Here is a 26,254-nt window from a genome sequence, read left to right as displayed (position 1 = left end):
ATATGATTTTAATACATGACGCTTATTAATTCAGAACAGCACCTTCAAGTAAAAATGACATTGGAATCTGACTTCTCTACACTCCTGATATTTTAGTTGGCTTTAGCAATGCTCCTCACAGACTCATCTGTCACTTCTCTCTGAATGTGATTCCTTCCCAGTCGGTGATTGCCACCTACTGCAGATTTTGTTCTGCAAAAAAACTTCACAGGTTCTTCAGCTTGATTTTTGCAAAGCCTTCTCTACCCTAATTAAACAAATTCCAGGCTCAATGACATGGAGATTAAAAAGATAATTTTTGTAGGCAGCAAATGAAGAAATGGTGTGTGCCACTTTGCTTTTCAGCCTTTCCTTACGATGCTCACTGTTAGGGATTTATGGCAATATCATTTTTATACCACTTCACTCTGATCAATCAGGAGTGATGTTTAATCTCACAACCTGCCACATGAATTTGCAAATTCTTGTTCCGAAGCTTGCGCTTTAGGGCAAAATTAAAAATCTAGATTTAAATGGCATTTCAAACCAAGCAATAGTCAACTCATCAGGAATGTAACAATGAAACTTCTGATTATTATGACCATAAATAGAATTGTAGAAATTACACCACAGTAGGAGGCCATTCCAGCCATCAGCTTTCTACCATTTTCCTGCTCTTTTCATAGTCTTCATTTTCAAATACTCATCCAATTCCTTTATCAGTAGTCATTTGTGACAATTCAACTTGTGTGAATAAATTTACTCCTTCAGCTTTCTAATGATAACTCTACTTGTATGGCTGTAGTCAACTGGTGGAAACAATCTTTCACTTGTTTATCCTGTCAGCATCTTTCATCATTATGAAAGCCTCTGTTGTATTTTCCATTGATCTTTCCCTGTTCCAATTGGGAAAAAGCACAGAATTTTCCAGCCTTTCCTCATATTTCTGAAATATTAAAATATCTGATCAGGAATAAAAATATGTGGTGAACATTAAGGTTGTTACGTATTTTTATAACATTGTTATTTTTATATTTGTTAACCATGAGAGTAATGCTTTATTCCTGGTTATGCTTTATTCCTGGTAATGCTTTTGGCTCTGGATCCAGCAAACTGATCGCTGGCCTAATCTGAGATGGAGATATGCAAAGGTAGAATCACAGGATCAGCACAAGTCAGTATTTGTGGAATTATAATAACAGCTCACTGTTTCCACAATAAACATTTTATTGAACAAGACTGCACAATTGTCCATGTTAGTTTTCCCTTCACTTGGTTAATAGCACCAACTCTTAAGCACCCTGTCTGTAAAAGCAGCATTACAGGACAAGACTTAGCAATGGACAATGAACATAAAGTTATTAACACTCCGCACACTCACATTGATTTACACTTCAAACAAGAAATACACAGTCTGAACATAAAATACGTTGCAAAATACATAGACATTTTATCAGTTTCCAACATGAAATACCAGAGTCACCTCTGCACCTCCTTACTTCTCCAAAAGATATATTTATGTACAATAAATAGCTCTTGGACGGTACTGACTATACATATATATTTGATTTTCCTGTGATCTATTTTGTAAAATATGTTTCTTTTGTTGCATAATCAGAATTTATATATAAATATGAGCAGGAGTGCAACAATCCTGACTTTTAAACAAAAATAGTTTCATCTGATTGGCGTTTAGATACACTATGCAGCAATTATTCACCACTATAATTATTTACAGAACGAAACACATCACATGTCTTGACCCCGTAAGGAAACTGCATGAGTACTGCCAGGGTTGTGACTGCACAGTGCTCTTTCCAGGGGTATAGTTTTACATCCTATTGCTACAATAACTTGTACAAGAATACGTCTAGTAAAACTCACACCAAAACATGTGAAACATTTATAGTTAAGCTCATATTCTCCAACCACACCACATATTTTTGGCACAGCGACTTTGTAATTTACATGAAAAATGCATGACCAGAAAAAAGATCTTTTATGTGTTCAATGTGATTCAAATGATATGGTTACAAAGTTATTCAATTCTCTACTTTTCATAATTGTTACCACAATAGCACAAAACAAATTCTTCAATAAACAAAATACATTCTCTTCATGTGTTACACAGGTGATGTAGAGATGAGAGTTAAATGGCACAGATTTAATTACATTGCTAATTATCGCATATTTGGCAAACCATCTATCCAGGATTGATATGCATCACATATAATTTTTCCATTTTCCATGGTAACGAGATACTATTACAGTAGAGCTAATGCTATAATTTGACTTGTTTATAATTTTTTCAGTACGGGCAGTAGCAAGTTGATGTGTCATCAGATCCCTTGCAAGCTCCTTATGGATGAAGACTGATGAGAGTATGCTATTCCATTGCATAAAAAAATGACCATTTCACAGTCAACCGGAGCTTGAGAACTTTAGTGGCACAACTTCCTTCCATTTTGAACTTTCTGTGTTGCATTCCCCATGAAACTTTGCTTGGCTTTGATGTTGCACTTGACACACAGGTCCTTCATCTCTCGAAAACTCTTCTCCACAGCTTTTGCAAACATGGCAGAAGAGGTCTCCTTGCAATCATTGAAGCAGGAAATGCAGAAGATGATTTGGTCCAAGTGTGTATTGTAGGAAACACCATAACCATCTAGAACCACAGGGCCATAAAACAGGAAAGCCTCTGTTGTTGTAGTTACCTGTAGAACAATGAAAGGCAGAACTTAATGATCTTATGCTATAGTGCAGGCAGCATATTAGGTAGTTTAATTGGGTAAATAGAGCCACTTTAAGTGTACCTGTCCTACATTCTTGAGACGTGGGTATTATTTAAATTTAATTAAATTTAAACTACAACCTTTCTGCCACACCTGTGGAATTGTGTACACACAGCTTTTTGGCTTTAGCCCATCAATACTGCTATGGCAAATGTCCAACATAAACTATTCATATCATAGACTCCCTTGATAAAATATCTGATAATATTTCAATAGACTTGCTTTTCAATAATCCTCTCCCTAAAATAACACAGTCCTTTCCTGGAAGCTGGATATTTATGAATCATAAAGGAATAACAGGAGGCAATATAACATCATAAAGCTTTGACCCAAGGTCCAATTGTTATCGAGGTTTCATCGTGGTTCTGATTCATAGTGGCAACACACATGGCTGACCAACTATGTAACTGGCCTCTGAAATTGAGGGGATGGGAACAGAGGGGCTCTGGCGAGTCTTACATCATATGTTACTGCTTTAAATTTCAATTTATGCTTTTCAAGAATTTGAAAGTAGTTTACTATTAGTATTTTAAGATATGGTTTCTCCCCCCGTTTTTTTTTTTGACTCCCTGTTTCAAACAGTATTCCAGGTCAAGGCAAAATCAGTGTTCAGCTTCCAACCCGTAATCAAAGCGACTTTCAAATCAGCCTCTGAGCAGTGCATGAGAATACCCAGTTTGATTTGCCCTTCAACTTTCCCCTCCTTCCTTCCCAGGCAGTTGTTGACTTCCTCACAGCACAATCCTGGAAAGCAAACATTGTGTGAAGATTTGTGTCCTATCTTTCCATCGCATAGGACGTAGAATTCAAACCTGCATTGGCAATGTGGTATTCCTCCTTTACATTCTTATTTAACCAATTCAAACAAATTAAGGAATATTGATACATTAGTGCTTAGACACTGACCTGGCTGGTGGAGAGGGCAAAATGGTTACTCATCAGGTATGTTTTATCAGTGAACAGTTTAGGTAAATCCATTTGCAGTTCCTTTGACATCTCCCGCAGTCCCAGTAAGTGATTGTCTATCGCCATCCCAGTAATAGCCTAGAACATAACCCAAAATGGGAAAATATTACATTATTTTGTATAAACTAACATTATCAAGTATAAACCTAAAGGCTGAGAAATTGGGCTTTGTAGCAACCATTTTTCAGGGGTTATGCAGTCCCCAAAATTGGCAGGCCAGAAACATGCGCACAATTCTGCTTGAACGTGCACCAGCCATCATATACAATAAGAACAAACAAGAGGCAGGCTTTAACAGGGTGGCCAGATTTTCAAAAGTCAAAACCAGGACACATTGACCAGCTCCTGGTAATGTTGGGCAGGATTTTACCGTCTGTGAGCGGGGGTGGGGCCTGCTCGCCGATGCATAAAATGACACGGGATGACGTCGGGCGGAACTCCTGATATTACCCCACCCCATTTAAATTTTCAGGAAGGCGGGGGCGCAGCAAAATCAGCTGTGTGCCCGCCGACCTGTCAATGGCCAATTGAGGCCATTGACAGGATCAATTAAGCAATTAAAGGACCTGCCCGTCCAACCAAAGATCAGTGTCAGTTGGAATCCATTCTCAGTACTGGGTTAAACCTGAAACAATAATGTGCCTTTTATCTTTTCAGAAGTCAATGGACCTACTTGTGCTTTGTCAAAGTTTACAGCTGTTATTAAGCTCCTTTATTTATATATTGAGGGTTACTGTGACTGCTGAGGAGTTATTCATTCATACTTTTTATTGTCCGCAGAGGGAAAGACATTGGGTGCTATTTCCATCATGGCGGTGTCATTTGTAAACAAGAGGTTTGCCAAACATTCTTTTGTGAAGCAGCATTTCACTTGCACTTCCCTCAACTTAGTCTACTGCATTCGTTGCTCCCAATGCGGTTTCCTCTACATTGGAGAGACCAAACGCAGACTGGGTGACCGCTTTGCAGAACATCTTCGGTCTGTCTGCAAGCATTACCCAGACCTCCCTGTCGCTTGCCATTTCAAAACTCCACCCTGCTCTCATGCCTACATGTCTGTCCTTGGCTTGCTGCATTGTTCCAGCGAAGCTCAATGCAAACTGGAGGAACAGCACCTCATCTTCCGACTAGGCACTTTCTACCCATTGTTTATCTCTACCTTTTAGCCTTTTTAGTATTCCTTCCCCCCATCCCACCCCCACTAGGTCTATCTGTACCTTGTTTGTCCTGCTTTCTACTCTTAATTAGCACATTCCTTTAGATAATATCACCAACTTCAACACCTCTTTGTCCTTTTGTCTGTGACATCTTTTGGTTATCTCCACCTATTACTGGCTTCTTGTCTCAACAACCCCCGCCCCTTAAACCAGCTTATATTTCACCCCTTTCCTATTTTTACTTAGTTCTGTTAAAGGGTCATGAGGACTCGAAACGTCAACTGTGCTCTTCTCTGCCGATGCTGCCAGACCTGCTGAGTTTTTCCAGCTATTTCTGTTTCTGTTTTTGTTTTGGATTTCCAGCATCTGCAGTTCTTTGCTTTTATTCTTTTGTGAGTGTGCTTCCCCTTTAAATCTCAATTTCAGTTTCCACTAGTTGGAAGGAGAGCAAATTGGTGCATTTCATCCAAACTTTGTCATCTATTTTATAACTAAATTAAAACCTGTCATTCCAGTTGTGCTGTTATACAGTAAAAAATTGTATCTGTGAATGTCAGAGAGACTTAAGTTATTGCAAATAAAAAGAAATCACATTTTCTGACCCTAAATTAAATCTGCTTTATAATAGATTGCATCATAGAGTATGATCCTGACGAGCCTTAATAAATTGAAACATCACAGCACAGGACAGTAGAGTGTCCTTATACTGAGCCACAAAGCTGTTATTTTAAAATATGGATTATTTTCTTTTCTTGCACTCATAAATAACACAGCATATACTTTCTTGTCACAGGATGATATGAAATATTGAAAACTGGGAGATTTATTGAATAACTAATAAAAGAAATCAATGCTGAAGTGCATTTAGTTACTAAAGATACGACTTACTGCTTCACTGTTAATATAAGTAATTAATTAATTGGCATGCAAATGATGTAATCAATAAAACTTTTACTTTGCTAACACCGCATTTGAAATTGAAATTATTTTCACTTACAAGTATAGTATAATTGGTCTGTGCATCGATTGCTGCCCAGAGAAGCTCCATCTTCTTTGAATCCTGTCATTAAAAGTCAAGCATCACATATTAGGTTGTGTAATACCTGGCCACATACACACACATCCCCCTCATACAATTCATTCACATCCTTGGATGTGTGCACTCTCGCATCAAGTGACCTTTATCCCTTACCCTGTGCTTGCTGACTTATGTTGGCCTCCAGTTAAACAACGCCTCTATTTTCATATGCTCATCCCTGTTTTCAACCCCCTCCATATCTCTTTAATTTCCTCCAACCCCACAACACTCCAAGATATCTGCGCTCCTCTAATTCTGGCCTCTTGAGCATCCCAACTTTAACCACTCCATCATTGGTGGCCATGCCTTTAGTTCCCAAGATCCTAAGTTCTGGATTCCATCCCCGAACCTCTCCTCCTTTAAGATGTTCATTAATGCCCTTTAGGGAAGGAAATCTGCTGTCCTTACCTGGTCTGGCCTTCGTGTGACTCCAGACCCACAGCAATGTGATTGACTCTTAAGCACCCTCTGAAATGGCCTAGCAAGCCACTCAGTTGTATCAAACCACTAAAAGTCTCAAAGGAATGAAACCAAACAGACCACCCGGCATCGACTAGGCACTGGAAACAACAATGGCAAACACAATTCTGTCAACCCTGAAAAGTCCTCCTTACTAACAGCTTGTGCCAAAATTGGGAGAGATGTCTCACAGGCTAGTCAAGCAACAGCCTGACATAGTCATACCCATAGAATCATGTCCCAGACACCACCATCACGATCCCTGGGTGTGTCCTGTGCCACCAGCAGGACAGACCCAGCAGAGGTGGCACTGTAGTATATGGTCGGGATGGAGTAGTCCTAGGAGTTCTCAACAGTGACTCCAGGCCCCATGATGTCTCACAGCCTCAGGTCAAACATGGGCAAGGAATTTTCCTGCTGATTACCATGTAGTGCCCGCCCCCACAGCTGATGAATCAGTGCTCCTCCATGTTGAACGCCACTTGGAGGGAGCACTGAGGTTGGCAAGGGTGCAGAATGTACTCTGGGTGGGGGACTTCAGTGTTCATCACCAAGAATGGTTCAGTAGCACCAGTACAAACCGAGCTGGCCAAGTCCTAAAGGACATAGCTGCTAGACTGGTCTGTGTCAGGTGGTGAGGGAACTAACAAAAGGGAAAAATATATTTGACCTCATCCTCACCAACAATCCTCATCTGCTGCAGATGCATCTGTCCATGACAGTATCGGTAGGAGTGACCATCCCACGGTCCGTGTGAAGACAAAGTTCCCTCTTCACATTGAGGATACCCTCCATCGTATTGTGTGGCACTACCACTGCGCTAAACAGATAGATGTCGAACAGATATAGCAATTCAAGACTGGACAACCATGAGGCGCTGTGGGCCATCAGCAGCGGCAGAATTGTACTCAACCACAATCTGTAACCTCATGACCCAGGATATCCCCCATTCTGCCATTACTACCAAGCCAGGGGGTCAACCCTGGTTCAATGAATCGTGCAGGAAGGCATGCCAGGAGCAGCATCAGACATACCTAAAAATGAGGTGTCAACCTAGTGAAGCTACAACACAGGACTACTTGCCTGCCAAACAGCATAAGCAGCAAGTGATAGACAGAGCTAAGCAATCCCACAACCAATGGATCAGATCTAAGCTCTGCAGTCCTGCTACACCCAGCCGTGAACGGTGGTGGACAATTAAACAACTTACTGATTCTGTGATTCTGTGATTACTGGAGGAGGAGACTCCACAAATATCAGCATCCTCAATGATGGGGGAGCCCAGCATGTCAGTGCAAAAGGGAAGGCTGAAGCACTTGCTACAAACTTCAGCCAGAAATGCTGACTGGGTGATCCATCTCGGACTCCTCCAGAGGTCCCCAGATGCCAGTCTTCAGCCAATTCGATTCACTCCACGTAATATCAAGAAACAGCTGAAGGCACTGGATACTGCAAAAGCTATGGGCCCTGACAATATTCCGGCAATAGTACTGAAGACTTGTGCTCCAGAACTTGCTGCACCCTTAGCCAAGCTGTTCCAGTACAGCTATAACACTGGCATCTAGCCGGCTATGTGGGAAATTGCCCAGGTATGTGCTGTACACAAAAAGCAGGACAAATCCAAACCAGCCAATGAGCACCCCATCAGTCTCCTCTCGATCATCAGTAAAATGATGAAAGGGGTCATCAACAGTGCTATCAAGTAGCACTTGCTTAGCAATAACCTGCTCACTGAATCCCAGTTTGGGTTCTGCCAGGACCACTCAGCTCCTGATCTCATTACAGCCTTGGCTCAAACATGAACAAAAGAGCTGAACACCCGAGGTGAGGGGAGCGTGACTGCCCTTGACAGCAAGGCCGCATTTGAACAAGTGTGGCATCAAGGAGCCCTAGTAAAACTGGAGTCAATGGAAATAAGGGGGAAAATGTTCTGCTGTTTGGAGTCATACCTAGCACAAAGGAAGACGGTTGTGGTTGTTGGAGGTCAGTCATCTCAGCTCCAGGACATCACTGCAGGAGTTCCTCAGGGTAGCGTCCTAGGCCCAACCATCTTCAGTTGCTTCATCAATGACCTTCCTTCCATCATAAGGTCAGAAGTGGGGACGTTCACTGATGATTGCACAATGTTCAGCACAATTCGCAACTCCTCAGATACTGAAGCAGTCCGTGTCCATATGCAGCAAGACTGGGACAATACCCAGGCTTGGGCTGACAAATGGCAAGTAACATTCATGCCACACAAGTGCCAGGCTCTTGAACAAGAGAGAATCCAACCATCTCCCCTTGACATTCAATTGCATTACCATCATTGAATTCCACACTATTCAACATCCTGGGGGTTACCATTGACCAGAAACAGGACCAGCCATATAAATACTGTGGCTACAAGGGCAGGTCAGGGGCTGGGAATTCTGCAGAGAGTAACTCACCTCCTGGCTCCCCAAAGCCTGTCCACCATCTACAAGGCACAAGTCAGGAGTGTGATGGGCTACTCTCCACTTGCCTGGTTGACTGCAGCTCCAAAAACACTCAGGAAGTTTGACATCATCCAGGACAAAAGCAGCCCACTTTTTTGGCACCCCATCCACCAACTTCAACATTCACTTCCTCCACCACTGACGCATAGTGGCAGCAGTGTGTACCATTTACAAGATTCACGACAGCAACTCATCAAGGGTCCTTTGACAGCACCATCTAAACCCATGACCTCTACCACCTAGAAGGACAAGGGCAGCAGATGGGAACACCACTGCCTGCAAGTTCCCCTCCAAGTCACACACCATCCTGACTTGGAAATATATTGCCATTCCTTCACTGTCACTTGGTCACAATCCTGGAACTCCCTCCCTAACAGCATTGTGGGTGTACCTACACCACATGGACTGCAGTGGTTCAAGGAGGCTGCTCACCACCATCTTCGCAAAAGCAATTAGGGATGGGCAATAAATGTTGGCATAGCCAGTGGTGCCCACATCCCGTGAAATAATTTTTTAAAAAGCAGTATACATATAAGGTGGAAAGAGAAAGGAGGATTTGGACCCTGAACCTCTGATGCGGGTAATTAATATTCGAGCACTGTTTGCATTTATCTGGCGCCTGCGTTTTGCTACTTTAGCAGAGGTGTGAACCCATTTGAAATGCCATTGCTAAAATAGCAGCACAAGGAATTTCAGATAAATTTGTCAAGTCTTCATATAGAACCATAGAGTACAGAAGGAGGCCATTCAATCTATTGTGCCTGTGCAGGCTCTTTGAAAAAAACTATCCAATTAGTCCCATTCCTCTGCCTTTTCCCCATTAGCTCTGCAAATTGTCATTTTCTTTTTCAATTATTTTTTCAATTCTGTTTTGAAAGTTACTACACTTGCATCCTGTGGTGTCACAGCAGAGTGGTGGGAACGGGTGTAGAGACAGAAGCCAAGACAGGCCATAAAGGAAATAAGTCTCCATGGCAACACCTCTACCAATCAGAGTCCACTTGCCAACCAATGAGCACTCTCTTCTCATGCACTAAAGATTGTTGTTCCCTTTACATTTGGCATCCTTGCGAATTGTCCTGATGAGTGTCAAGATGAAAAGCTTCGACAACACGTGTCTTTTTTTCAGCAATACTCAAGTCCAAAAATAAAAGTAGAGCAAAGAGAAGAGAGGAAGGGACAGAGAGACTTAGAGAAAGACCCACCGAGACAGACGCTCCCCCATCTGTCATTGCTTTTACAAAGTCGGATGCCTCTTTAGTTGCTGATCGAATATTATCAACTCTTCCTTCCTGAAAACGACGTGTTGAAGCACTTTCATAAGTGGGGACAAGTCTCCCATGGCATCTGGATTAGAAACAACAACAACAATTTTTAGCAAGGTGAAAAGTCGCCAGGAGGAAGAGGAATTTGGGAAGACCAAAACCATGTGAGGGGTGAGCAGAATTATTTTAAAAGTAAAGAAACAGATACTCATCAGGAATGTGAGAAACTCAGCCAAGAGTAAATATGAAATGAATATTAGAAAAGAGGATAATAGAAAGTTAGATTCTAGGCAACAGGAAAGGATCATAAGACATATTTTACATATGGTAGGCAATAAAACAGACATACCAATTAAGGATTAAATATGATAAGCATATCAGGGAGGGTCAGAAAATATCAGATGTACAATAATAATTTTTCCCAGCAGACCTCATAAATTATATGATGTTGAAATTCTAGGTGCAGGCATTTTAACTTGGAATGTACAACCTTTTCAGATGCTACTAATACATTATGAAGAACCTCCAGGAATTAAATGTACCCGGGGCATCAGATCGCTTGCATCCAAGAATCTTCAAGGAAATGAGAGAAGAATTGAGTGAGAGATGCAATGACTTGTGTTCCACATTCAGGAAGCAGTAGTTAGGTGTCAGGCACATGCAGTGACTTGAATTGTGTGAATTAATCGGTTAGAATCATTTCATAGGCTTTAACTCAGTTTGGTAATTTTGTTTAATCTGGTTTAACTCATTCCGGTCTATTCCCTCTGGAGTTGCTGTCTTTGTGGATTGAAACATTGAGGTCCTCTCCAGTGTCACAAGCCTCAACTTTTGAGTCTGAGCCTGCTCCGCCATTTAACATGCCATTTAATAGCTTCAACATGGATGGCCTTGCACCCCCTGCAACTCAGTGACACTAATGGTCTCCCATATGACCTGCCTACACTGGCAGTGAGTGGGGGAATTGTTGCACTTCAGCCTGGAACAGTGAGCAAATCAATCGGTGAATTTGGAAAGCCTTCATATACACACCCAGGATAACAAGCTCGATTTTAGAACAAAGTCCTGAACCTCAGTCACTCCACTGATACTAATTAGGTTGGACATTGTGTTGAGGTGGACTGCTGGGTGAAATGTCTGCCAATCCTACGGCTGATCCTGAGCTAAAATACAAAGAGTTAGACTTCTATATTAGGAATTGTCAGCATTAATTTAGAATTAGCTAATTTGCCTCACAAATCTACTAAAGTTCTTTGAAGAGGTAACCAAATTGAACTGGCAAGGACAATCCAGTGGCCATAATCTATTTAGACCTTCAGAAAGCATTTGATGAAGTTCCACATATGAGCTTTAATCTCATTTAGAAGCCTCATGTTATTACTGGAATATTAGTTAATTGGATTGTAAATTGCTTTGGCATTGAAAAGCAGCAAGTGATGATAAATGGAAAAATATCTGGCTAGAGGGTAATAACTAATTAAGTTCTTAGAGGCATCTGTTGCTAGTCCCCTGCTTTTCACATTAACCAGAAATGACACTGAAGAGAATGCTTGCAATATCAGATAATTCACCAATCTTTTTGGCTAGATGATGAGCATGAGAGATTGATGACATTATGAAAGATTAGGATCAATTGAGTGCATGAGATTAGGAATGGCAGAAGGAATTTAATGTAGATTTAAATTGAAATATATGCAAATTGAAACAGGAATTGTGATATTTGGTGCATTATGAAAGTATCCTACCTTATCAATATCATGAAGGAACATAACTTTGCAACAACGTGACTTAGCCCTGGAGGAGATCTTACTAAGGTCTCATGAGTAGAGTTTTGGTTTCTCTGTTTGCAACGAAATCTCACCTTCAATGCAAGACCCGGGCACACTCTCCCAACACTCGAGCTTGCACAACAATTGTATTACTGAAAGCTAAAAGGGAAATTTCATAGTCTCACTGGACTGGAGATGTTTGGGAAATAAAGGTAGGCACCCCCTAAACCACACCCTCTTAGCTTTTGAGCCTGCCCACTACTGAGGCAGGGGTAGGACTTAATGAAGGGATATCCACTAGTGAAATGAAAAAGAAAAACAATTTGTGTGTTATGATTATTCGTTCACTGAAGGCATCCAGATAATCTGAAGCTGTTAGCGACAATCCTACTGCAGCATCACAAGGATGTTTGATTAGGCAAACGTAAAGAAGGTGTTTCCATTTGCAGGGGAGACTAGAATCAGGGGCCATAAATGTAAGACAGTCATTTTTCCTCTTCCTTCAGGTACTATGCCCTAAGAGGGTGTTGGTGATCATGGACCGGCCCATGATTATGCTTGGCAAAGTACTGCAGTGGTTTGCCATTGCCCTCTGCAGTATGGCTGACCAGGAAACTCTCCTGCTCTTACCACCTGCCATCAGGCATTTGGAAGGATTTACAGGCTAATAATCAACCTGTTTGACCATGTTACAAACATACCTTCCATGGCCATCAAATCCTGAAGAGGGACTTGAACCCAGAGGTAGGGACACTACCATTGCGCCACAAGACTTCCCAAGTCAGTCATTAATAAACCCAGTATGGATTTCAGGAGAAATTTTACCCAGAGAGTGGTTAATCTGAAACAAAGGGTAGTTAGGGTGACTAGCATTGGTGCATTTAAGGGAAGCTAGATAAACACATGAGAGAGAAAGGGATAGAATGATATATTAATAGGGTTAGATGAAGAAAGGTGGGAGGAAGAGCATGACAAAAGTTTCTGTGCTTTAAATACAATGTAAAACAAATCTTACTTTCATTTGACAAAAGGAGGATAATGAAAGAGATTTTTAAAATGCTGTGACATTGTGCCACGCTAATGCAAACAAATTATTTAACTTGGGTGCTCAACATAATTAAAGGCCATGAATATCAAAGCAATAAGCCTCAAGCAAATGAAAAGAGATCTTCTCTACAGAATGATGGTTCCTAGGTTAAGCAGCAATGGGGACAATCGAATGACATGTGCACCATGTTGGTTGTTACACTGGCAGGAACTTGGAGTTTCACCTCAAAGTAGGAAACTGTTCAGGGAAAAATAAAGCAAAATAAAATGCTGGATGGATATTTTTCAGTTTTGCTTGCTTCATCTCTTGAGAGACAGGGAGCACAGTTGCAAATCCTTCGTTGAATAAGTCAGATTGTTTGAGTAGAAAGAACGATGACAGTAGATTAAGTTTTGACATGGTCTGTGGAAAGAACAAGGTTGATTGTTCAAACAGTCTGTGCCAATTCTATACTTTCCTATGTTCTCCAAAGTCAGCTTGGGGCACATTGAAACTTCAGAGACTCACCTGTAAAAGGATAGCTGCAATCCAACCTGGACAAAGGCATCAGGACTCATCTTCTGTTTTTTCATAAAGTCTTTGCCAAAAGCCTTAAACCGGTACACTGCTAGATCAATTTTTTCGATCAACCTGGAAAAGAATATTACCAGAGTTATAAGGTGCATTTAATATCATGATACTCTGCAGGATTTACATTTCTTTGGATAATCTACATAATTATCTTTTCTACAGATTCACAGAATTTTTGAAGCACAGATGGAGGCCATTCAGCCCATTGTGCCAGTTCTTCGAATGAGCAATGCACCTAGTTGCCATTCCCCTGCCTTCTCTATGTAACCCTGCAGATTCTTCCTTTTAGGATAGTACAATTCCCTCTTAAATGCCTCGATTGTGCCTCCACCATACTCACAGGCAATACATTCCAAATCTCAACCACTTGCTGCATGAAGAAGTTTCTTGTCATATGTCATTGCTTCTCTTGGCGATTACCTTAAATCTGTGCCCTCTCATTCTCGATCCTTTCACGAGTGAGAACAGTTTTTCCCTATCTACTCTGTCCAGAACCTTCATGGTTTTGAAAACCTCTATCAAACCTCCTCTCGACCTTCTCTTCTCCAAGGAAAATAGTTCCAACTTCTCCAATCTATCTTCATAACTGAAGTTCCTCATCTCTGGAACCAGTGTCATGAATCTTTTCTGCAGTCTCTAATTCCTTCACATCTTTCCTACAGTGTGGCATGTAGAATTGGGCGTAATACTACAGTTGAGGCCAAACCAATGATTTAACCAGGTTTAACATAACCCTGTTGCTCTTGTACTCTATGCCCCCATTAATAAAGCCTAGGATACTGTATGCTTCATTAACCTTGCTCTCAACCTATTCTGCCATCACCAATGACTTGTATTAATTTCTATTTTCCTCATACACTTATGTTCCAGGGTTATGAAAGTCTCAGCCCAGCATTTTAAAATTGCAAATAGAGAACGGTAGCCTTTCAGACTTGCAGCCCCCAGAGTCCAAACTAGGGGCAATTATCTTTCACAGCATTGTTTTTATAATTGGGCTGGATGTTCACGCAATTGCAATCTGGGTCTTCAGATCACCATCAAAAAAAAAAGGCACATCTGTGAACATATATATGATGAAGGTTGCTCTGCTGGACCTCATTTTCATAATACTGCTGCCTTTCCGTTTGATCTACTATGGGAGGAATTACTGGCCCTATGGTGATGTCTTCTACTGCATCAATGCTGCCCTCGCCATATTTCACCCCTGCATTGCCCTGTGGCTTTTAGCCTTCATCGGGGTTGACAGTTACATTCCAGTGGTCCAACCCAAAGCCAGGAACTTCACCACACCGGCAAAGCTGTGACAAGCTGCATCAAAATCCAGATAATGACCATTGCGTCTGACCCTGACAAGGTTTCAAACTTCACAACCTGCCTAAAAATGCTCAACATCATTCACTTGAAGGAAGTCAACAGTACGAACTTTGATTTTGTTTCTCCTCCTGCCCTTTTTCATCCTGATAGGATGTTACTGCATCACCATCAACAATCTCCTTAAAGAAAAAAATATCCAACTGAAGCCAAAAGCTAAAGAAAATTCCATCAAAATATTGTGACACTCATTATTCAAGGTACTGTTTGTTCGTTCCCTTTGTTTTATTACTAGTGTTAAGTGGTCACACTGATTTCACTGCCTGGGCTGCCTTCACTACATTCTTGATGATCCTCAGTACTTGCCTTGAATAATCATGCATTATAACGGGACAAATCTTCCAATCTCCAGATCATCGAAGACCGGACATACAACTGAAGATGCATGTTGGGACCCTATGGAAACCCTGACCTCCATGAGAATTGCCTGGGAAGTTTCAATTTCTACCCGACCACCCTCCTGACCAGACCTAATCCTACTACTTCCCGATCAACCTGACCACCAGACTCTCCCCACCCGACCTCCTGACTAACTCCCCCAACTACCCCCTGATCTGACTACTCCCCCGACCCAACTACCCACTTACCCATCTCACTCACTTACCCACCACACTCAGTTATCCGCCTCACCCACTTATCCCCGTCACCCATCTACCCACCTCACCCACTTACTCACCTCACCCACCCACCTACCCACATCCACCTCACCAACCTACTTCCTACCCATCTCATTCACTTATCCACCTCACTCACCTAACCCCATCCACTTACCCACCTCACCCACGTACCCACCTACCCACCTTATTCACCTGCCCCTGTTACAAAACTATAATAGTTTTCATAATATTATTGTGGGTTATTGTAAAGTAGGTTTATAGGGGTGAGTATGGATGATTCTGTCTGTGTGCGATTTAATTAAATTAGAGTCAGCTAGACTGCAAGCTTGAAATTATCAAAAGGAGTTATGTGTAGAAGGGTACTTGAAATGCTAATGAGTAAACATAGATGAGGTCTTAGCATACAAGGTGTGAAGGAAATTTCCATTTTTAGATAAGTGAAGGAGTTGTTTGGTTTTCAAAGGGATGGTAGGATATTTACAACTGGCAAGATAAGCAAGGCCAAGCAGTGTGTTTATTTTTCTCAAAAGGAAAGTGGTTATATTGGCAACATGAAAGGTTTTATATTATGGGAAAAGTAAATTTGCAAAGTCAAAAGGAACAATGGAATTTACAGATTAAAGAGAGAGAAACATATATAAAGAGAAATGAAAGAATATGTTGGGGGGTCATGTAAGGTCTAACAGGAGTGTGTGAAACAATCTTGAAGAAGTCCCCAGCCATGTTTACAAAAACCTGCTGTGTCCAGTAACTAAAGTTGGAGAAAAGCCTTTTCCACTGTCGAATGAGTGCTGTGGTAATTTGCTGGCTATTTTTTAAACTTAAAATCTATTTTGGACTGTTGCCTTAAAGGGGGAATGTAGTTAGAAGTCAGGTTAATTAGAAAGCTTGATATTTGTTACAGTATTAAGTAACTATAATCTTATGCATGTGCTTAAAATCTTTTCTTAATAAATATTTTAATTTAATTTTTAAGATCTCTAAATGTCTTAACATTGCTCCTGAATTCAGTGCCCAAATCTTCTCGTAATAAATACAAATTGCAAAACTGTTGTGATAGCATGGCTAAGTTTCCCTTGTGGATTTGGTCCACCTAGTGTACATCATGTGCCACATCATAACATTCCTACCCACCTCACCCACTTACCTACCTACTCACTTATCCATCTCACCCACCTACCTCCCAACCCAACTACCCACCTATCCATTCATTCACTCACCCATTCACTTGCCAATTCACTAATATTCTGACTTGACCTTTAATCTTACCATACAGCAGCTAGCACTGTAAAAAGTTGAGGGGATTGCATGTGCTGCCTTCCCCCAAGTCTAGTCCACTTTGACAAAGTTCCCCGATAGATGCTGCACTATGCATTTCTGTGAAAGATGGGCTCGGAAAGTCCCAGTAAGAATGCGTAGCAGCATCAAGTTGGAGGGAATTTTCAATTGCAATGGCAACCCAATGATCATTGCCGCTGCTTGGAAGATCTGGGCCATGGTGTCAATGCACTTTCAGGCCAGGGTCATCAGCGTCATCTACTTTCAGAACTACCTGCAAGGCGTATGATGGAAAATCTTTAGAACCGGAAGCTTCCGTTCACTGAGCAATGTCAACATCAGTGAAATGTAAATAATGAAAGGCAACAAGACATGCCTCTTAGTCCACAAAAAGGAAAATAAAAAATACTTGCATTTATAGAGTGTCCTGTCAAGTTTAGTTGTTTCAAAGTGTGCTGCACAATGAAATGCTTTTGAAGAGGGAAGACAATATAAATAAATATCTCAATTTATGACAAATTGAATAATTAAGGAAATCCTTTTACATTCATTCATGGGGTGCCCATCTCTAATTGCCTGTGGGGAAGTGACAGTGAGCTGCCTCCTTGAATCTGAATGAATAGCTTGCAAGGTCATTTCAGAGGGCTTTTATGAATCAACCACATTGCTGTGGGCCTGGAGTCACTTGTAGACCAGACCGTGTAAGCATTGCAGATTTCCTTTCCTAAAGGGCTAGCCTTTTATTCCATATTTGTATTTAATTAATTTAATTTAATTTAAGTTCCCTAGATGCCATGATGGGATTTAGACCCATGTCTTCAAATCATTAGTCAAGGATCTTTGGATTACTAGTCTAATAGCTAATACTGTACCCAGAACAGCAGTGTATGACAAAACAACTTATAAATGCCCCACTGTAATTGCTTTAATAACGTTTCCACAAAGAAACTCTTGTCAAATATCCATTATCATTTGGTCTGTACCTTTGGAGTTTATTAGCTGCTGAAGTTAAATATCTTTGGGTTTCAGAGTCGCATTTCCACCTCAATCTTCTTGGAGCAGGCAGCTCACAGACAGAATCAGCTCGTACTAACTTCCTTGAAGTTTCTTTTCTGAAAAGATACATAACACATACCTTAAATACTCAACATTTATGGTTTGTAATGCAGTACTCATAATGGCTAGAAGTAGACATGCCTAGGAATACTAACAATGCTAAGTAAAGTCTGACCGCAATTCATTTTTCCAACAATTACAATGTTAAAGAACGATGGTGCAAAGGAAAGATTGAACTCGATCTTGAATTATTTTTATGTTTCAAGACAGCTCACAGAACGATCTGCTGCTCAACGATATTAAAACCTGACCAGCTCATGGAGCAACTATAACAGAGCTCTGTACAAATGTGCCTCCTGCACATGCACAGTTCCAATTTCACTGATTAGCAAGCTATATTGGGCACATGGTTAAAATTCTGCTCTGCAAGCTCCACATCTCTCTAAGCATTTACCATTCTTAAACTTGTAAAAATGATTTAACAATCCCCTATGATGTTTTACAATGTGATGTAACACTAGCAATATTGCAATTGGAATTTAAGTAAATTCTAGTGAATAAATTGCCCATTCTTGTATGTTTTACATTACCTTAATATAGGAGAGTGATTTTTAAAAATGTATTTATTTTTTCACGGGATATGGGCGTCGCTGGTTAGGCCAGCATTTATTTCCCACCCCTAATTGCCCTTGAGAAGGTGGTGATGAGCCGCCTTCTTGAGCCACTGCAGTCCATGTGGTGTAGATACACCCATAGTGCTGTTCGAAAGGGAGTTCCAGAATTTTGACTCAGCAACCATGAAGGAATGGCAATATGTTTCCAAATCAGGACGGTGTATGACTTGGAGGGGAACTTGCAGGCAGTGGTGTTCCCATCTGCTGCCCTTGTCCTTCTAGGTGGTAGAGGTCACGGTTTTAGATGGTGCTGTTGAAGGCGTCTTGGTGAATTACTGCAGTGCATCTTGTAGATGGCACACACTGCTTGCCTGTGCATTGGTCGTGGAGGGGGTGAACATTTAAGGTGGTGAATGGGGTGCCAGTCATGTGGGCTGCTTTGTCCTGGATGATGTCAAGCTTCTTGAGTATTGCTGGAGCCGCTCTCATTCGGGCAAGTGGAGAGTATTCCATCACACCCCTGACTTGTGCCTTGTAGATGATGGACAGGCTATGGAGAATCAGGAGGTGAGTTACTCATTGCAGAGTTCCCAGCCTCTGACCAGTTCTTATAGCCACAGTATTTATATGGCTAGTCCTGTTTCTGGTCAAAGGTAACCCACAAGATGTTGCTAGTGAGTGATTCAACAATGGTAATGCCATTGCATGTCAAGGGGAGATGGTTGGATTCTCTCTTTGTTGGAGATGGTCATTGCCTGGCATTTGCGTAGTGCAAATGTTATTTGCTACCTATCAGCCCAAACCTGAATGTTGTTTAGCTCTTGCTGCATATGGACAAGGACTGCTTCAGAAAAGCAACAGTAAATAGAGGTGTGACTTTTACAAAATGTCTTTTATGATTCATTTAATCTCCAACTGTTCTGAATATATTTTGCATATTAAGTTTGATGGTGACTTTTTCACTCTTCTAACAAAGGTGCTAGCCCACTTAATGAAAATAACAGATATTCATATGCTAATACCGTATTGGCATTTTTAGCCCAGTCTTACTTGCTGTTGTTCTTTTTGTGAAATTGAGATGATAAAGCTGTCTTTAGAACTTTCCTCTGTATGGACTCAACTAATCTGTGGGCTTAATAAATCATGAATGCTAAGGATATCTTCTCTGTAGTGAGGCACCTCTTGTTTGAATAGAGACATGATGGGCAGTTATTGATATACTCTTTGCATTGCCCCCTTCCATGGTCAGGGTTATCTGGGTTAAAACAAAAATACCCTCTTGTAAACCTGAAATCCATCTGAGAATTGCTCTATCCCTTTTGTTCATTTGCCCCTCTGGCAAAATTATTGATGAACAAAGCTTTTGTAAGCTAGATTTTTGCAAAATAGTAATTAATGAAGCAATAAAAATAGCATGAAAACCATGACGTACATGTAACAGAGTAGGTATTCAACACATTGTATAACCGCAATGCCTTCTGCAGGTGAGTGTTCATAAACCAGCCCACAGGCTCCATCTTTTCCAACAATAAACTGCAGGAAAAATGGAAATCTGTCAGTACTTTTTGAGCTAAACTGCACGTAAGGCTGCACATTGTGAGGTCAACCCAAATGTAATCAATATTACACCCTTATGATAAATATTCATTCTGCTATTTTACATAGATATCTGTAAAGATAACATTGCCGCTTCATTTAAACATGTGGACACCTCTTTTGGTGGATACAACAATATGCAGTTGGAAACAACAACAAAAAAGGCTGCTATCTCATGAAATTGCACATGTCAATGGGGGCAAGAAAACAAATAAAGCTAGTACAGGTGTACCAAGAGACAACAAATTCCTAGTGCTGAATGCATGCTCCAGCAATCCTAGATCAACAATTGCTGCTTAAATTCTGTATTTCAACTTGTACATTTAAGGGATAGAGTTCCAGTCAGTAAAACCTTCTGGAATAGCAAGCTGCACAGAAAAGAAGCCGGTTAAGCTTTTCACTTTTCTTCTGTGTATACTAAAATTTGGGCTGCAATATCTCCTGTGTTTCTGCAAAAAAGAATGGAAATCTGGCTTAAACACAAGCAACTCTCATCGAGTTAAAACCTTGTATAGGATTGACCACTTGGCCACGTCTGTCTGGCACTGTAGTTAGAACCATAGAAAAGTTACAGCACAGAAGGAGGCCATTCAGCCCATCTTGTCCATGCCAGCCCGAGGACACCCAGGTGCCCTTTCTAATCCCACCTTCCTGCACCCGGCCCATAGCCCTGCTGCTTACAGCACTTTAGGTGCAGATCCAGGTACTTTTTAAAAGAGTTTAAAGTTTCTGCCTCTACCACCAACTTGGGCAGCGAATTCCAGATACCCACTACCCTCTGCATAAAAAAGTTCTTCCTCATGTCCCCCCTACACCTTTTGCCACTTATTTTGAATCTATGTCCCCAGGTTCTAGAATTCTCCATCAAGGGAAACAATTTTATCCTGTCCACTCTACCTATTCCCCTCATAATTTTGTACACCTCAATCAAGTCACCTCTCAGCCTTCTTTGTTCGAAGGAGAATAACCCCAACCTATCCAATCTCTCCTCGTAGCTACACTTTTCTAACCCTGGCAACATTCTTGTAAACCTCCTCTGCACTCTCTCCAGAGCTATTACGTCCTTCCTGTAATGTGGTGACCAGAACTGCACACAATAAGTTAGTAGACTTTGCCATAGAGTATTTTATCCTCATTAAGCCCAATGAGCTCCATGGTTTTAGATGTAAGCATGGTATAAGTACCATTTAAAATAAACAGGTTAGTGTATGATAAAAATTAAAAAGCCAAGGAATGTCATTTGAGAAGATTTAGCATTCATCCATTATTATCACCAACAGAAATTTCTAGGCTAATATTTTGAAGCATTTCCAATAATGTGATCTTTGTTTCTAGGGAATAAACAGCCTTACAATGAAACAGCCCTACAATGAAACAGTCCTACAATGAGCTCTGAAAAAGAGTCATACGGACTCGAAACGTTAACTCTGTTTTTCTCTCCACAGATGCTGTTAGACCTGCTGAGTTTTTCCAGCATTTTCTGTTTTTGTTTCAGATTTCCAGCATCTGCAGCATTTTGCGTTCATCTACAATGAAACTTTCTCACTAGGTCATTTAATGCTACACATATGAGCCCTGCATCCATTACCTGCATGGTTTTGTCATACCAACGATTTGCTCTATTTTTGTGACAGCCACCTCCATGCATTATCTGCAGTGCCAGGTTTATATCTGTCTGCTCAACACCACCCGGGGCATCTAAACACAACAGAAATATGCAGCGTTCGATCGCATCCAGAGAGTCTCGGTTAGTAGAGTCTGCAAAGAGAAAGTCCAAAATTCATTAACCAAGCTAACAGATTTTCAGATAGCCATTCTAATTAATGCCACATGTAGCACAATATGTCTGTTGGGCACCAGGTATAGATTCTTGAACTAGCACTTCCAAAAAGATTCATATTGCCATGCCAATTATCAGGCAAAATACAAAACAAGTAATTGTAGACCAACCCCATCATCCCGCAATGTTTAGGCCAGTTATATTACACAGATTCTGTTGATGCAAAAGTGATTTTTTGATGATCGTTGATGCCAATGTATTTAGTGTAATTTGTGCGAGGCTACCCAACTTAAATTTAGTTGTTGGTGTTAGGCCTGGGGAGTAGTTGTTAGGGAATAGCTCATCATCAGACACTGCCTCACTTTGCAACAACTGCATCTAATGAAAAACAAGGTGTAAGAATCCTGTGATGGCTTGAATCATTTTAATGTCACCAGAGACTATTCAGCATAACACACTGAGTCCTTGTTTATATCATTCAGTTGGTATATGGAAGTGGATAGTTCCATCAACTTAACTAGAGAGTGGTACATGGTTGGCAGAGAAGCCAGGGATTACATTGCTTTGAATAGGTGTTGATCTCAAAACAGTGCCTGTAGTAAAATGATGCCCAGATCCACACAATGGGTGAAAAACTGAGGCAATAGCTTTGTCACAGGCATCTTTTTAATTATAGAATTTAATCATTATAGGTTGTGGTTATCCCTGCGCCGCTGATCTAAGACACATGGGCAGAATACCTGTGCTCTCAAATCATTAAAAAAAAACTTTGCTTCACTTCATAAAATACATAAAGGGTATAATGTATCTTCTGAGCATTTTTCAAATTGGACTTGACACTTCACTGGAGTTATACACAATACATTTGAAATGGTCTCCTCAACTTAAACTGCAACATTTATAGGGGAGGTGGTGGACTAGTCCTCCAGAGACCCAGGGTAATGCTCTGGGGACCCGGGTTTCAAATCCCACCATGGCAGATGGTGGCATTCGAATCCAATAAAAACCTAGAACAATTGCTGATTGTTGTCATCTGGTTCACTAATGCCCTTTAGGGAATAAAATCTGCTATCCTTACCTGCATGTGACTCCAGACACACAGTGTGGTTGGTTCTTAAGGATTGGCAATAAATGCTGGCCCAGCCAGCAACACCCATGTCACATGAATGAATAAAAAAGATTCATAAGTCACAGTGGGACTTGACGCCAGAGCTATATTTTCACATTTGAGCTTCTGCAAAAAGGAAAATGCTTTGCAGCGATGCAGAAGTGACTATATAACTGCACCCAAAGATATTTCCATACTTTTCCTCTATTACAGATATTTGACAATGATGCATGACTCTTTTGGTTGTGTGTTCAACTTCTAAAGTATACAGAATCAATAGAACATTGCAGCCTACTGTAGAACATTGTGCACATAAATATTTGAATATCTGCATAACCAAATTTCCAGCTCTAAGTAGCAATTCATATTTACCTCCTCCCATGAAGTTCAGATCCATTGGCAAGATATCAAAGGTAAAACAGCATATCTACAGACTGAGGCCTGACCTAATACATTGTATATAAGCTGTGATTGTCCACACCATGAATAGCATTTTGCCTTTTTCACTAAGTGTCATTCTGTTTGAAATGAGGAGTAAAAATGTGTTTAATGCCACTTACTTTCATTGAACCATTTTTCACAATTATTAAAAAAGCTAGTCAAAGTTGATTTTGTTTGATACATCTAGAAGATTGTGCCATTGACACAAATGCTATAGGTTGCATGAAGTACTCAGTGATATAAGGAAAAAATTAACTGACCAAAATACTTATGCAGTTTTATGTACCACAATGTGAAATATGAAAACTGCTTTATCAATGCATGCAAACTTTGCCAAGTATTTTATCTCTGAATGAAACCAATATATTTATACTCAATATTAACTTTGGAAATCAGTAGGTCAGGTCATTGTAAACCGAGCAAGGAGTCTTCTTGTTTGCTGTGCCAAGTGAAATAATAAAAAGGTTGAAAACATCAACTTTGTTAAAAATAGCAAACGTGGTAAATTTTACCATTGTATTTACAATGTCACTAACACACAATTAACAGGGGAAATTGTCCCAAATAAGTAGATTTCAGGCGCATTTTGTGAAAAAAAAATTGACTTTAGTCAGATGCATTTTACACTTGTTGTCATTTAAATCACCAGTTAATTTTAATATTCAAGGTGATTTCTTTTGAATTTTACAGCTTGATCAATTCAATTGCTGGTAGAACCTTGCATATTAATTATCTCAATTATTAATACCATCATTGGTTACTGTTTTATGCTGCTTTTTGATGTAATGCAATGCTAAACTATATAAATATACACTAGTGACTTCATCCTGCATGGTACTTGTAAGTATGCTACTTATTATGTCTAATTATATTGAAGGTCAATTGTGTGTGAATAATCTTTGCTGGTGCACATCAAGAGTGCACTGAGCAATGTCTGATGGGACAAGTCATGCAATATACCCATTAACCTTAACCTCTCTTCAACAGGGATACTTGTTTAAAGTGGCTAAATAAGTCCAATTCTTTTTTCATTCAATGGGATTCCAGGATTTTTTACAATTGTTTGATGCTTGCATTTCATTATTTTTTCCTGTTTTTTTTCACAATCTTTAGTTTAAAAATATCATACTGTCAAGAATGTTATTCACCTTATTACTGAATTGTAAATTCTAGCTAAATAAATGCAGATTCATTGGTTCACATGCCAAATGTAATAAGTGGACAGTGTAAGATCATATCTACCAGATTACAATGACCAAAGAACACTGTGAAATAAAACCAAAATCCAATTCTCTTCTCAGACAAAATGCTGCTGCTTCCTATTTCAACTAATAGCTAGTACAAAGTCTTTAACATTGGTCTGTTGTACCTATGATGCAAAACAACCTTTAAAAAAGAGTAAAATTCAGTCATTTCAAGACAGTTGTTTCTGATCTCGGTGAGTGGCCAAAAACCAAAAAAAAACAACAGCCAATCTCAGATAATCATCGGAAACCCTCAAATTTCCCCAGAATCTAATGACAGTTATTAGATTTTTTTTGGCATAAAGAGACATAGCCCCATCTTAACAATAGAATAGTGGGAAATGTGGAATACACAGTGCACTGCTTCTGGCTTTATTGATGAGCTTGTCTTCAAACTTACATGGCAGTTCCAAGGGAGCTCCATTAATGTTTGGAAAAATAAAATATATTCTTGAAGTAAAATAACAATAGCCATGAAACTATTGGAATGCTTTTCATAGATTTGAAAGCGTAAGAATTCCAGATGCAGGTGAAATTAAGCTCCAGTTTCTATGCTTAAAAAATAAATAAAACTTGTATTTGTATGAGAAAAGCTATTCTAATTTCAGAGAGATAAGCATTCAAATGTTCCCTGTAATGGTAATGAGCTGGCAGCATCTACATAGTGTTCCACAAAATGATCAAATGCAAGGCCAGAAGTGCTTCTTAGAGGCAAATTGTGTTGAAAGGCATTGGTGAGAATTTGTGGTCTGAAATGAAATGATGTAGGGAGTTCAGTAGTATCCATGACTACCACCCATGCATTCTGCTCACCAGAGTTAAATAATAAATCAATTTGTGGCTTTGATTGGAGGGGCTATTATTTTAGTTAAATCTGCATTCATTTTCCCATCATCAACACCATCTTAAATTAGATTAAAGTGAGGGAAAATTAGAGCATCCTACTGTAATTGGGCTACCATTTGGGCAGTTCATACATGGTGGAACTAAAATGAACTGGAAACACTGGCATTCTGAGCTCGCTTTTGAATTGTTGTGAAATATGTTCCAGGAAACGGATATAATGCCACCCAATCATTTTAGGCAAATATGCTTTTGCCCAAAACATTTGCCTAGCTGGTTTGGTGTCACGTAATGAGATAATGAGAATACTTTACATGCTCTGCTGACATGCACCTTACCCCTCATGACCACTCTCCTGGCCTCTGCCCAGTCAGTCCTACTGTCTGATGTGAGCAGCCCAATCGGAGGCACTCCATCCTTCTGGTTCTCTGCCATTTTCACAATCTTTCTCAGCTGGGTGAACAAGTCGGTTTCATTCAAGCGTCTGAAGTTTATGACAACATCCAAAACGAAGAACTGGAAACAAGTGGAAGTGAAGTTAAAGTTCAGAGTTAGCGTAGAATATTGAAAGGCATGGGTTACATTTTAAAAGTCTCTTTTAAATCTTAGGTTTGGGTTTCTTGATGGGGTAGAGTCTATTATTTATACCTTAATTGAAAAATTAAATGTATAGTCATAGGGAGAGATGTGTCATCCTAAAGTTATGATCTTTGAGTTCATTCATTCATTTACCTCCTAATGTTCAC

General features: G+C 40.2%; 1 protein-coding gene and 1 pseudogene across 1 annotated transcript in view; one reads left to right on the top strand and one right to left on the bottom strand.

The window, feature by feature from the left end:
* Positions 1-1,188: 1,188 nt before the first annotated feature.
* chata (choline O-acetyltransferase a) overlaps positions 1,189-26,254 on the bottom strand; it is a 30,912-nt gene continuing 5,846 nt past the window's right edge. Inside the window, exons 7-15 of the mRNA XM_078530840.1 lie at positions 25,847-26,024; positions 21,681-21,850; positions 19,929-20,029; positions 17,810-17,938; positions 13,498-13,620; positions 10,114-10,255; positions 5,892-5,954; positions 3,678-3,815; positions 1,189-2,693 (exon numbers count right to left, since the gene is read on the bottom strand). Of these exons, the coding sequence (XP_078386966.1) occupies positions 2,421-2,693; positions 3,678-3,815; positions 5,892-5,954; positions 10,114-10,255; positions 13,498-13,620; positions 17,810-17,938; positions 19,929-20,029; positions 21,681-21,850; positions 25,847-26,024 (1,317 nt within the window). The 3' untranslated portion in view covers positions 1,189-2,420. The remainder of the gene's footprint in view (positions 2,694-3,677; positions 3,816-5,891; positions 5,955-10,113; positions 10,256-13,497; positions 13,621-17,809; positions 17,939-19,928; positions 20,030-21,680; positions 21,851-25,846; positions 26,025-26,254) is intronic.
* On the top strand, positions 13,747-15,058 carry LOC144668477 (N-arachidonyl glycine receptor-like; annotated as a pseudogene).

Source organism: Cetorhinus maximus, chromosome 27 (genome assembly GCF_964194155.1).
Source record: "Cetorhinus maximus chromosome 27, sCetMax3.hap1.1, whole genome shotgun sequence".
NCBI classification, from domain to species: Eukaryota; Metazoa; Chordata; class Chondrichthyes; order Lamniformes; family Cetorhinidae; genus Cetorhinus; species Cetorhinus maximus.
Note: the sequence above shows the minus strand (reverse complement) of the source record. Positions and strands in the feature narration are given on the sequence as shown.